The sequence below is a fragment of the Vanessa tameamea genome, chromosome 20, assembly GCF_037043105.1.
Source record: "Vanessa tameamea isolate UH-Manoa-2023 chromosome 20, ilVanTame1 primary haplotype, whole genome shotgun sequence".
NCBI lineage: Eukaryota > Metazoa > Arthropoda > Insecta > Lepidoptera > Nymphalidae > Vanessa > Vanessa tameamea.
The window spans coordinates 10,624,012-10,638,610 of record NC_087328.1 but is presented as its reverse complement, the minus strand read 5'-3'; the positions used below and the strand labels follow the sequence as shown (position 1 = coordinate 10,638,610).

Here is a 14,599-nt window from a genome sequence, read left to right as displayed (position 1 = left end):
ATAATATTAGTAGCCGAATTGTCATATTCTCTGGACGATTTCATGACCCAGAGCAAAGTGTGTAAGTTTTACTTCTTGTAAAATTAACACACAAGGTGTTTCATATATAATTTAAACACAGTACCTGAATAACATCACCAACTATTTTAGTGGTACGGATGAGGAGCGACACGGATGGTCCAAACAGGCTGCCCGGGAAGTCCAGGCTGACCTTGTTGCGATCGAACACCGGGATGTCGTCGGTCGGCTTCACTGTGGCTTGGCGCAGCACGCGTGCGCTCGGCGTGTTCGCCGTACGCGAAGTGGGTCGACCCCCCCTCGTGCTGTTGCGTGTACCCGAAGAATTTGGGTTGTTCCGTGTATCCGGCGACGCTGGGCTGGACCGTATATTCGATGTGGTCCTTGTGTCCTGTGTGTCCGATAACTGCAAGTTGAGCAGTCGGTTCGACGACTTTGAGGCTTCCCGACTGCGCGACGCGCTCGCCGTGTATGGCGGGAGCCTCCACGTAGCGCCATTCTACGCCATACGACGCGAATCAAACCACAGCCCGCGTAGGCCACGCTATAGCGCCCTCAGCATTCCGTCTCTCCAATAGCTCGCTTCCATGTTATGTTCGGAGTTGTATGTGTGGTTGAGTTTATTGTGTTCAATTGATCAAATCCCTCTTTTATTAATACGATTATATTCCTATTTAATATTCTAAGCGAGCGTTTTTATTTCAGTTTGCAATACGCGTATATTTAACAATTAACTAAATACCGGACTGTGAATATATTGACGTTGACATTATCGATTCCGCTGAGCTCGTTACGGTGTCATTAAAGATTACATTACACCGACGGGATATTTTTGTGGCATTAAGGTCGGATACAGGTTGATAGCTTTTTTTTTTCTTTAAATTTAACAAATTAAATTAAACAAATAATCGAATGGCATAATAATTTATTATTCAGGTACACAGTGATATTATAAGCCTCGGTCGCGAGTGGACAGTCAGTTCGATGCTGTCAGCGGCACTCGAGTGCACTTCGACCTACAATCGTCTACAGTGCGGTGACACAACAACATGCTAAGGAAACTAGTGGCAGTAAACACTACGATACGTCAAATTGAACGATTGAATAAGGAAAATGAATACCATGCCTCAGTAACTATAATGAATAATTAATATAAATAAAGATAGTGAATTCTCAGTGTTATTAGTTCGATGGCTCTGGAAATATTTGAAATGCGACTAGATACAAGTACTGTGTATTTCGTGTCGAATGGCTACTCATGCGTGAAGGCGCTATGCGTGCTTCGCTTCAAACCCGGAAAGTAATGGCTACGTTTGTTTAATTTCTTAATAATTGAACAGAAAATCTTATAGTAATGTTTAATATTTACATACGACAAACTACATCATTAATATATACACAGATCAAAATATAGTACTTATTGTACAAAGCGCGCCGGGCGGAAGGACAACAATAATAATTAATGTTGCAATGCCTAATTTAGAGTCGTCATCCATTTTAAGTCAAATCCGAAAAAAGGGATAAATTTATTTGGGATATCAAATTTTTGCGTATTTTTTATTTTTTCCACCCCTTAAAATATATAATAATTTAATCATTGTAATATTTTACTTTTCTTAATATGTTAAATACTACTTGAAGATAAATATCGTCTTTTATATGTTTCACTAATAATATTATAGAAGAGATATTTCAATTAGGTACATACATTCTACTCATCTAGAGTACGTTATTATGTTTATTTATTATTACCAAATCGCTGTTTAGGTAGATGTATACGAGCAAATTATGTTGCAATCTATTTCTTCAGGCACTAAACAAAGACTAGAGACGGACCAGACAGGAGTTCTCGAAAAAGCATTTCTAAATCAAATAAAATAAAACCATCAAACTTGAAAATCCACAAACACCATTTTATTGTTTTTACAATCGATGGTTTTAAAGATTTTCTCCAAAACGACTACATACGCCACATCACAACAATTTACATAATTACATCAAACGAGCTCTTCATCTGCGTCGGGTCGGTGAGTGCTAAAAACAACTGTTAACTACAAACATGCACTACGGTAAGACATGCGCATCTGTTATGTAACGACCACTACATAATTCACATTATAAATACTTATCCGCTGCCCAGTAATCACTTGTATCTACATTCTTAGGCTGTTCGTTCGTTGTAACTAGTTACGTATACGTCTATGACAAAAGCGGTGCGTGCAAACGAAGGGTTCGGTGCAGAGAAACAAACGAGTATTAAAAAACATATATTATATTATTATTTAATAAATCACCGTAACTCACCTAATTCTATTTACATATAAATACAGTGCGCCAAGAGCGCGGGTTCAGAAGCGCGTGCGCAACTGGGACTGTACACTGCGGGTTGCGACCCGGCTCCGGCGTCTGCGGCGCGGCTGGCAAGTACCCAGTAGGGCTACGACTATTACATAACACACCACAACAACAAACACGAGGTGGTTGCACAAAACGATACATGCGAGGCATCGGCAAGAATGATGGATTTACGCGGCACGCAACGACGGAGCAGAGTCACAGAGGAACAGGAGAGCGATCAAGAGTCGTCCTCCTCAGAAGAGTCAATGGTCTCGACGGTGCCACCGACCGCGGCACCACCGGAGGATCCCGACAAGGAAGTGACCAGCGAAATGATGGAGCCCAGGCCCGAGCCCCCACCTGAGCCGCCGCCGCCGCCCGACGCGCCTCCCAGTAGCCCGGTCACAGCTTGTATCTTGGGTCCCAATAGTTGCAGCTTGGGTCCAATAACTTGTCCCACGATTCCAGTCAACGAGCTCAGCCCACCGCCCTTAGGAGCTTCGATTCCATATTGCTTGTTTATTTCGATGTTCTGCCGGTCGAGTGACTCAACTAATCGCGTTTTCGAGTCAATCAAGGAGTTGATTTTCTACAACAGACGATTCAACCATTACTAGCCGGCCTACTAGTTTAATTTAAATTACTAGTCGAGAAACCGATATACTCACTCCAAAAACGAAGCCGAGGAGGGCGTTCTTGATGCCGAACTTGGCTTCAGTGACACCCTCTAGTTTTCGTTTCTCACGTGCCTGGTCGTCGCTCGCCGCGTCCTGCACAACATACACACACACCCATCACTGCCACTGCACTACATTGCATTTCGCACACCACCATACACCATACACCATACACCATACACCAGATTATCATGAATGAGCACCATCACCAATGTGCTTAAAAAAAACTAATTGCCAATTTTTCCTTGCATGTTATTCCTTCCTTGTGGTTTTTTTCGGTAAAATCTACGCTCCGAACCGGTGGTAGATTGATATTTAATTAAATACTCGACGATAACGTGACGATAGATCTTCGGCGAAAAAAAACCACCTTTAGAACTTCAGCCAATTGAGGTCAAAGCTTTAAGTAAGCTCCGAAATTGAATTAACTGTTAAGCGTATCTCGTCAGGAAAAGATAAATACCGATTATTAATGACAGTATTTTTATATGCCAACCCTGATTCAATAACTTGCACGAGTACGTACTTCGGGCGCGAACAGTCCGTACACGGTATTTGGCATGCAAACCGCATACGTTACTTTGAAGGTCGCTGGACCGAGTAATCGGCCAGTGTGTAACTTGAACATGTATAAATATGATCGGCACTTGCAACGATATTCGGGCTTTAATGTGAGGTCGGTACGGAGTTACGCAAGTTCTGCGTGTGTGTTGTGTCAATGTCGAACACTCGCGCGCCGCCGCCGCGCAGCCGCGCGTCTATTGCACGCCAGCTCACGGACGTCACTTTTAGTTCTACCGCAATAATGTTTCGCAGCTACTCATATCTCCTATTTTGCAACCTTTAAATGCTTTATCGCGCCTGCACGATAATCTATATGACATATTAAGAGGTCGAAAACAAATGACTACAAAGGCAGAAAAAGCTATTCGTGCAAGAGTCACAGGGTAGGTTACAATTCAAAACTACTAATCAATCGTTTGAAACTGTAATGTTATGTATCGAATAATTATATATCGAAAAAGTGTAAGCGCAGTTAATGCAAGTATGCAGCGTGTGCGCGGCGGATGGCGGCCGACAGCACTCGGCTCGGAGCGCACCGTGCGCCGAGCAGTCGTCGCGGGTCGAGGACGTCCGCCTCTCGCGCTCGCGTCGCCCTCGACAATCAGTAACTCGTTGGGGTTTGACAAGTAATTACCATCTATTTTACAAAATCAAGATTTTTAAAATACTTCTCCGTAGTTAGTTCCTTTGATATAATTATGTAACTTATAATTTAAGTGCATACACTAATTGTAATATATTTTTCTTACAATAGTTTTGGCGAAATCGATGTTACTATTTATAGATTTTTTTTTTTGTATTTGTTTTTTTTTTCTTTGATTTTGTAATCTGTTTATTCATAATCCTATTGTGTTTTGTTTGTTTTTTTTTTTTTACAAATATATTTAACAAATATGTGCAATTTAAGTGCGTGTAAATAACAGAGCAATGTCGCTTTGTTGGCGGGCGTTATAACGGCACCACGGCTTTATACTATCGCAGTTATTATCGTTCACATCTTGTTTTTGTTCAATATTACGCTTAAATAAATAAATAATAATTATTATAATATCTAAAAGGACAGATACATATAATAAATTAATGACAATAATTGTATTCTAACCGCGTGGGTACGCGTGATTAATTTAATCGGTGATCACTCGCATCGATCATCTTTAGCGAAAACGCTTTCTATTATAATCAACTATAAACTAGCGCCGCTCGTCGGCTTCGCGCGTGCCGGTCGGGGGAATATTGTGTAGAAGTTGGAGTAGCGGAAACAATGGCCATGTACGTTTTACAAGATTAGAATTAGACTAGAAAACTTTATATGTGTTTATAAAATACAGCGTATTTCACCGCAATGTGTACCGAGTGGTTCGGTAGTTAAGAGTTAAATATAATATTGCGCCAAAATGTTTCGGATATAATCGTTTTAATATAGAAAAATTCACAACGTGATGAACTTTATACAAAGTGAATATTCTTTTAAGTAGTTAATTTCCTAATAATTCGTACCTTGACACATAAACGACTCAACATAAAGATTTGCGTGTATTTTCAATGCTTCTTTTTTAGTTAGTAGGCATTCCCACTTGATTGACTAATGAAATATTTTGCGGCTTGTTTTCAGAGTCTATTCAAATTATATTCATAAGAGAATATAAGTGGCCACTTTAACAATTATTACTAAAGTATCACCACTATAACAATACCTAATTTGCATAAAATGTCCGTAAATAAAGAACTGGACCTTATTCTTGAAACAATCTGTACATCGGTGCTAACAGAATGGACACTCCGATGTTATGTAGAAAGTCGCGCCTCGACCGCTCTTTATAGTAGTAATAAGCTCAACCGATTTATCTCGCATAAACGTATTCGACATTAAATTATATTAGTTATTACAATAAATCAATGTAAATTATCGATATAATACAAATCTTTATAAAATAACTTATTATGAATCTGTACCTCATATGATTCTCATCGTGCGTAACTAATACTTACTACTCTCGCCGTATCGAGTATCGGCAGTACGATACACACATATATCGATTCGCAGTAATTACACAAGTGCGCGGGAATTCGTGCAAAAACCTTTCAATGCACTTTCATAAGCGCTTTATCAGCGCCGCCGGCACCCTGGGAGCCGAGCGTGGGCACAGACGGGTGGAGGGGTGGCGGGGGTGGCGCCCCACCGTCACCCCACCGTCACTTTCGATTGTTTCCGCATCGAGGCGGCCAGATATTCTCTTATTTACCCAACACGACACAATGCAGGCTATTGTTCATCTTCCATGCGATTTGCGGAATAATCTTGTGAACGACTGTTGCACGGGTATACCTCTCTGACCGATTGAAGCTTTGTTCTCAGCGCGAACGACGATCTGATTGTAATTTGTTCTCAATCAGGGAGTACGCGACACGCGATGTCGGAAGTGTTGGTCTATTTTCAGGTTTACCTTGGTTTTTTGTACACAAAGTTGCAAGTTGAACATTTGACAAAAGCATAAGTTTACGATTTCAAATATCCGTCTAGTACGTTCCCTAAGTACATAATACTATAAAAATAATGTTATAAAAAGTTTTTTTTTTTCAAGGCAATATCGGTCGTGATGGCTTTTACGATGTGTGCTAACCTGTTGTCAGCTATTTCAAGAACAGACAAAACTTTTACCTTTAGTCTTTTTTTATGGATTTCAATTCATTCATGTTTAGAAGTATGCGGCATTCATTATAACTTAATATAATGTTAATTACAGCTAGAGCTTTATATTTATAAAGTAAATATATGTAAGTATTTAATAATATGTAAGTTTCTAATCTATTTGTTCGCAACATCACGACAGTACTTATCAAGATTTCATGAACTAACTATATTACAACACATTTAGTTATTTCGAATATCAACTGCTTTAGAATTTTCAGAAGGAATATAAAGAAAAATATAAAAATATTGTGAATGAATTACCTTCGATTAATATGCACATATAATTATGTGCAAAAAGACTCCTAATCACTTTATGAAATAAATGTAAATATCCAATTTCCAGACAAAGGATTCTCATAGTAAGCTACGAAACGAATTTTATTATTATTTTCAGTTTGTAAATGAATGTGGTTTCAAATAATTAGTTGTTAAATACTATATATACTTTAAATAAATAAATAAAGTGTAAAATCCGCTAACCAACGTTATAAATTTTTGACAAAATGTTTTTAAATTGGTCAAGTCCGAGTGCCTCTGAGTTCTCATGAGCATAACTAACAAATACACAAAATCGTGTAACTATTGATAACAACGTACCTTTTTTATTGATTTTTTTTGTTTTCGTAGGCAAAAAATCATATAAGCATTTTTCAAATGAATCGTATGTAGAAATAAAATACGACATGACAACGTAACCCGAAGGACCTCTCTGGTATTCGATACTCAAACACGAAACAAGTCTGTAAAACTCAATACAAACGCAATGTTAAAGGCTCGTTTTAATTATGCAATAACCACTAGTTTTGACCTGGATTATGCGTCAACTGGACCGGTTTAATGTATATCAATGTGAACGTAAAGTCCGAATATTAATGTTATTACTATTTTAAAAAAAGCGCCGTTTATAAAAAAAAATACAGCAATCATTACAAATTTGCGTTGACAAGATTTTTACTCATTGTGTGTCTGTGTGAGTATGGGTGAGCGTAAGAGTGAGTGTGTTCTTAAAAAAAGGACCTTGAGGTGACAAGTTAAATAAAAATCGTGGAACGCGTCCTGACTGCGAAATTAACTCAGTGGGCAGAGTTTGGCGCCCGGCATTCGAATATACATACGAGTATGTACATACAGAGATCCAGACGACGCCCAGCGCGATGTGCGCCGCACTCGCGTCAGTCATCGTGTTATAATATAATACAATTAGCATTCCCTGATACGTTATGTACAGTATTGGCAAGGGAAAACGATTGGAATTAGTGGCGAGACGGGAGGCTGCGGTGCCTTGCGGGATGAATGAGATGACTGGACCGATCGACTTCGACAACAGTGCCCTCCGAGAGATGAGAGTACGAATAACGAGTTGTAAAAAAAGTTTTAGAGAGACAATGATTCGATATTGTTATAGTATTATTTTGAAAAAGCCATCAATTATCGATCGGTCGAATGCCAGTTGCGTCACGCGAGCTCCCCCCGAGCTGCGGACAGTGAGCGTGCGCCGAGCGAAGTACGAGACCGCGCGGCGCGGCGCTGCGAGTACTGCGCTAGACACATCGTATCACATGCTCTATGATTGTTTCTCATATGAAATTTAATCTAATTCCACGCAGTTACATTAACTCGGTTATGACATCACTAATGAGGCGTTTTTATATTCAGATGAGTAACACAAACTTACGTAGCGTGTAACTGCGTGTAATCAGTATTATATAATGACCATTATCTTCCGATACACAATGGAGAGAACCTTATTATGTAAAAAGCTAATTAAAAATTTAGGAAATATTAATATTTCTTTAAATTTTACAACATTTGCGAAACGATGCAGCGAACGACACAATAAGTAGCTTTCAACTCATTTAAAAATAGATCGGAGTTTAACTAAAAAAAAAAGGAAATTTCCGTTGGAAATTCTATTCTTATTGATTCTATTATGTACAGAAAAGGAACCAGGAATTTAAATTAAACTAACTTTATTCCATCGTTCGCTCTGAATTATCAGAATTTAGATAAAATGCTTTTAGGCGACTTAGATTACTTATACCAGAAGACGCTTGTCTGTTCGTGCAATACTCACATCGAGGGGCTGCAACGTGTTGTCGTCGGCGAGTTGCCGGCGCGTGCGTGCGAGCGCGTTGGGCGCGGCGTGCGCGACTTGCGCGACGAGCAGCGCGGCGAGCAGCGCGGCGAGCGAGCGAGCGAGCGGGCGTGCGGCGGACATGGCGAAGAGACGAGCACTGCGGCCGCAGCGCCACCCGCCAGCGGCAGCGCCGCCGTGGAGGGGACGTGCCGGTGCTTGCGTGTGTGCTGCACCGATGTTTCTGATGTAACCCGCGACCTAGCTACTGAATCTCCGTCGCAAACAAACATAGAACACGGGATGTACATACGTCCCAAGGTGGCGACGGTAATTTTAATGTCAACCAATCTTTATAACAATTTCAAATTATTCAACTTCATTTATACTAATTACAGGAATCAACTTAAGTGTAACTAATTATGTTTATAAGAGCTCGTAACTTCTTATTTTTTTAAAATATGCGTATACGTAGACCTCACTATGAGCAGATCATCTTCCGACAGACAATGCAGCAATAACGATTAACTTAGTCGTCAACTATCGCAACTCCGATTTTGTGACCCTTGTGAGTATAAGGAACGCAGTATAACTGTTTGGTGGTAGAATTACTGCTGAGCGTTTACAATTTACTCACCCGAGTGTAAAAGCAAGCCTTATCATTTGAATCTGCCCGAATTTTTATTTAACTGTATATTATGTATAACATAATAATTATTGTTGTATTTATTTATTTACTAAGGAACACCAACAATGAATTCGCAAACTTATTTATTACCTGTTATAAGTCAAAAATATATGTAGATTATTTTATTCCGTTCACATCACCGTCGTGGCACGACACATATTTGTTTTACGATTAATGACCAAAGTAAATACCAATTATAAGTAAAAGTAAACTGTCAGAATTAAAATAAAGATGGAACTGTCTTTGGGACAACCACAACGGATAACCACAAACTGAATCGGAAACAATAGTAGTACAAAAAGTCGAAATGAGAAGTTACATATAACGAAGAATGCGAATGTATTTTATTTTAAGTTTTAAGCCAAATAACCTATTGATCTCCAAAGGGTCGGCTCATATTACGATGACGCCGTGAGTGCATATCTGATATGAAGCGAGGTGATGGGCAGAAGAGTTAAATCGGACTCATAAGGTCACAAGCTGTTGCAAAACACTAACGAGCATCCACTGTGACGCTTCCTTTGCAGTATTATATTTAAATAAAAATGATTGATAATATTAAATATTTTTTCTAACTTTGTTACAACTTTGTCGGCGCAATTGACAACCGATTGGCTTAAATTAAAATACAACCAACCACTTATGAATTAATTTGAAAGTCTTGTTCGGATAAAAAAAACTTGTAAATAAACAGGAGCTGCTCGTTCTTTCGACCTTCTGTTACATGAACGTAATACGTTTGAGTCTTATTTCACGCCTCGGACGCGCGCATATACCACAGCGTTCTGTGTTTATATTCGTAGTAGTGCTTCGGTTGCTATATCTACTACACATTTTAGCGAAAACTCATGAAACAAATGTCTGATAAGTACATAATAGTGGGATAATAAAATAATAATAATTCAATTCTTAAACTTTTTCCGACAATAGAAATATTTTTTATTGAGGAAATGTCGCTTTAGTCTTAAAACAAACAATATCATATAAACTTTTAAAATAATATTGTACTTGAAACTACTAAAAAATTCACTGTAAAACATGATCTTAATAATATAAGCACACAGTTCCTGGGCATTAAACGAGCAATAAAGCGCGTCGAGCTTATTGTTTACATCACAACGTATTTAAAGAAACTAACTAATATTGTATTAAAGGCGATTTCATACGGTTGCTTCTGAAATATGAATTGAATAAACGTTGATGATTTAATTAGATAAGCGACGTCAGCAGATTTTATATTAAGTTTAATTATTTTAAAAATGCTCGGACTGAATGTCGAGGTTAACTAAAAAACTAATATTATGAACAAGAAAACAACTTCACGAGTTTAAACATTGCTAGCGTTTGCTGTTGTAACTTCTCGTAACATAACTTGTTTTCATTTTGATGTCAAGTATCAATCGCTGCATTATTTATTCTTCATTCTATTTCGCACATTAAATTGACAGATTCGTTTCAAGATATTTTAAGCTGAGCTAGGTAAAATTAGTAACGTACAAGGTGTATGTATATATTTTTATAAGCGGATGTGTTGACCTTCGCCTCGGAGGCGCTTGTATCCCGACTCTAACAGCGTGAGGCAACCGGCCTCTTGATCGTCGCAACCGTCTGCCCCACTGAACCACTTCTGAACAAGTCCATCTCACCTTAAACGAATCGCTTTATTTTGAATTCATTAATTAATAATATTATTTGCCATTCAAATGTACAGCTAAGTTCTTATCTAGCATTCATAGTATATCAGTTAGGTCATCGCTATGCCGCGATACACACCGCGACTGTAATTTTACCGCCAAACTTATTAAAATTAATATTAATAAAATTAAACAACGCTAATTTTTATACAAATATAAACGCAGATTTATGACTTTTAGTTCCTGTCAAACCACACTTTTATTATTTAAAACAGTTTTTATGATAACACATCTTCAGGTATATTACCAGCGTAGCAAGTAGTTATTATATTAAACTTCATTAAACTGGACAGTAGAAAACATTGAGTCAAATCTTCAAAAATAATATCACCGACCTCACTGATACTGTATATTAAACTGAAGTCTTATCTTCGTAAAAAGTTACGTTAAAGTCAAACGTTGCAATAAAATGTTATTGTCATTCACAGAGATAGAATTTAAAGCAGACGTCACTAAAAATCCTATAGCGGCTGTTATGTTGATGATTATTTCTGTCCAAGGGTATTAAACTAACAACTCCACGTCGGCGGTGCACAAGGTTGCGGGTTCATCGTGTCTATTCATCGCGAAGGCCGGAGGAAAAGGAAACATTCGTGAAGCACTAAGAACCGTAGCGTGAAATTAACGTCAAAATACAAGCTAATTAATACTTAATTTTTCATATACTCATTATATTCATACAAAACTAAATCGTGTTAACCTTTATCGGCTGATTAAGTGATATAAGAACAAATACCAAAACTAAAAAACTAAAAAAAACAAGTAGTACACATACAAGCCACAAGATTATTGCAGATAACAGGACAATTTAATAAGCTGTGCGATATTAACGATATAGTTTTAATAAGTGTCGAACTTAGTGTCCATATTTTATAGGTTGACGATTAAAGCAGTTCATGCATTAGGTAGCGAGCCACAGCATGGTGGAATAATCTCCAATGCTTCTGAGCAGGAATTAAGTCATTTGCCCAGCCGTAGGACAGTAACAGACTGCCTAGACTTTGTTACATCGCATGACACAACTCTTGCGTATTTTAGAATGAAAAGATTTGTAATAAAAAAATATAATCATTTCAATAATGTTCACATACAATAAATTTCAATACCAGGAAACTAATAATAATTAGTTTATGATTTTAGGTTTAATTATTTCCTGTATTATTAATTGCTGTCATAAAGTAAGTGATAATTTATATTAGCAGTATATGAACACACTTTAAAGTTAAGTAATATTTAAAATCTTTGAAACAAACCTCTTTGATAGAAGACATTCAGTGGCGATTGTGCTCAACCGGTAGCATCATTGCAGGCCGGACACTAATTTTATTACTGAAATAACATAACGTTACAATAAATTAATCTTACTTCTAGATAGAATGGCTTTATAATGTTGAAAAATATCAAAATTGATTTTATAATGTCAGTTAATTAATTACAAGCTGACAATCTATTCTCTTATAATCTTAATTTACATAAGGCTAAATTAAAAATGTGTGGATGTCAAACTGCAAATATTTTACATCAATAGTTTTCAAAATATACTCGTACTAGGTCTTAACACATTACAAGAGGACCGTTCAGCCCGATGGTGCTTGTATTATGACATTTTTATATATTATTATTATATTAAAAATTCACAATAATATCATATTAAAAAAGCTCTCAATGCTATCGCTGCGAAATCGGCACGCACGTATCTAAAATAAAGAAGTTTCATCAGAGAACATCCTCCACTGTGTCTCTGCCGAGATTACCGTTCCTTTCTAAAGACTCGCTTTCTTCGGTTCGATACTGTAATATATGTATGATAAAGTTCTTCGTCGCCAAAAACAATTATATATTGATTAAAATGAATAATATTCTATATATAGCCATTAATTTTTCACAAAAATCTTAATAAAGATCATCGTCTCGAATCAGATTCATTTTAGATAGTTAGTAAGACAGTGCGTCGACTCGAAGCCAAGTGTAACAAAAGCAAGGAACAATCTGAAGACTAGACAATCTAGGTTAGGAAAGTAGTCCCCGGCCTCTGCTATAACACCAGGAAGAGAGAGAGTAATGTGATAGCGAACTGCGGGTCGACAACCCGAGGCAGCGATACAGATGATAATTTCGTCACTTGCACCTTCGACGTAACATCTTTGAATCTTACGATACGTCTCTGAAATACATCAGATATTATTATATAACAGTCCATACATTCTTGTTTAGTTTGTAAATCATTAATCACATTTCAAGTAAGTATTTTAAGGAAGAAGCGAGGCTTCCTTTACCCGCTTGTGGTATTACTATTTACTGCTATTCTTTTTAAATTTAAGATTTTAGGTTATGTTAGTAAGGTAAGCAATAAAATGAATTATTATTAGAATCTACCGCTTGTTCGGGTTGAATCAAACTCGTTTAAGTCTTTTCTTTGCAAAAACGTTTAAACGCCGTTTCAAAAGGCTTGACGAAATTAAATATAAATATATTCTTAACTCACCATAATTACACAGAGGCTGCAAAACTAGGCAACTCTAGACATTAAATTACCAAGTAGTTTGTAATGCTTATATATATTATGATTATACATAGTTATGTACTAACTTAACGTACTTTTAAAGGCGATTGGTACAAACAAGTTTATTTTAAAAATTATGTTTAATATTTAAAATAAACTTGTTTGTACCAATTAATATTTTTTTAACATAATAAAACTGTAAGCTGTAATGTTACCGTATTTGTAAAGTAACATTTAAACTATTTCAATTTAAAGAATCACATAAGTAATACTGATTCCCGATCACACGGTAATAAATAAGAAGTACTTGCTCTTCCAGGAACTCGTTACCATGTACATCTTGAAAAGTAGATCAGGGAAGGCTGGGAGACAGGCAGGCATTGCTTCTAGTAAAAAATAAATAAACAAGGAAATTATTCTCAATTTTACATTTCCAAATGCTTTTATAAAGTAGTTCAAGTAACTTAATAATATCAACATGTATTCTGTATAATGAAGGTTAAAATGTTTCTTTAAAACAATAATATTTGGAGTTACTTTGTTCTGAGAAAGTTAAGACGTTGCACAATAGCGCGAAGCTAATTGGGCAAATCATATTGACATTACACTAGGATTTGAATATGCATTGGAAACTATTGTACCGAGATCGATAGAGTTGAGTTCACTTAGAATATAACTTCGTATGGAGAAAAATATTTATAATTCGACATAAAAGTTTATTTCATTGCAGTTAGTAGTACTACAGATACTAGATTCACAATCTCTCTGCGTCTGGAATGACTGGCCTGCGCGAAAACCTTGGGAGTTACCTTTGACCAGCAGTCGACAGCTCTCAATTGAAATGATGTCGATGATAAAGTGTAACTCGAGCAATAGAGCTTCTTCTGCGGAACATTACAGACGGTGTAATCAGATAAGGACGTTCTGGATCAATAATGGCAAAAATAATGTTGTTATTAAATTTCACAAAAGCTATGCCAAAACGTGCCTGCTTCTCTCGTATTAGATCTGCGTAGTTGTAAGCAGGCGAGTGCGTGTTTCAGTGACACGGGCTCGGGCAGGGCCTTCACCCGCGGCCTCGACACCGTCAACCCCGCGTCTTCAACTCTCATACTTTGTACGTATGACACCGTCGCTACTTACATCATACAGCCTAAATATAAATCTCATGACAATCTTGGACTAGAGTGACTAAAATGATTTTGGTGCGTATATTAAGTTTCTACATTATTCAGAATTATGTAGTTGTTTTAGGATCAATTACTTTGAGGTAACGCTTTAGAGATACATTTACAAACATTTATTCTTCGTAGATGCTTAGAGAGGCGTCTCATTATCTTTACTTCGGCATT

General features: G+C 37.2%; 1 protein-coding gene across 1 annotated transcript; it reads right to left on the bottom strand.

The window, feature by feature from the left end:
- Window positions 1-2,272: 2,272 nt before the first annotated feature.
- On the bottom strand, window positions 2,273-8,543 carry LOC113391442 (uncharacterized protein). The gene is made up of 3 exons (XM_026627404.2): window positions 8,363-8,543; window positions 3,024-3,125; window positions 2,273-2,944 (listed from the first exon to the last, which is right to left on the bottom strand). Exons 1-3 carry the CDS (start codon window positions 8,504-8,506, stop codon window positions 2,594-2,596), a joined length of 597 nt encoding a protein of 198 aa, XP_026483189.1. The 5' UTR covers window positions 8,507-8,543; the 3' UTR covers window positions 2,273-2,593.
- Between the last annotated feature and the right edge of the window lie 6,056 nt (window positions 8,544-14,599).

What these genes read in the sequence shown, in the direction of transcription:
- LOC113391442 (XM_026627404.2), bottom strand. Translation starts at nt 8,506, where the DNA reads ATGTCCGCCGCACGCCCGCTCGCTCGCTCGCTCGCCGCGCTGCTCGCC. An exon ending in ACACGTTGCAGCCCCTCGAT is followed by an intron (nt 3,126 to 8,362) that starts GTGAGTATTGCA and finishes TATGTTGTGCAG; the next exon opens with GACGCGGCGAGCGACGACCA. An exon ending in TCCTCGGCTTCGTTTTTGGA is followed by an intron (nt 2,945 to 3,023) that starts GTGAGTATATCG and finishes CGTCTGTTGTAG; the next exon opens with AAAATCAACTCCTTGATTGA.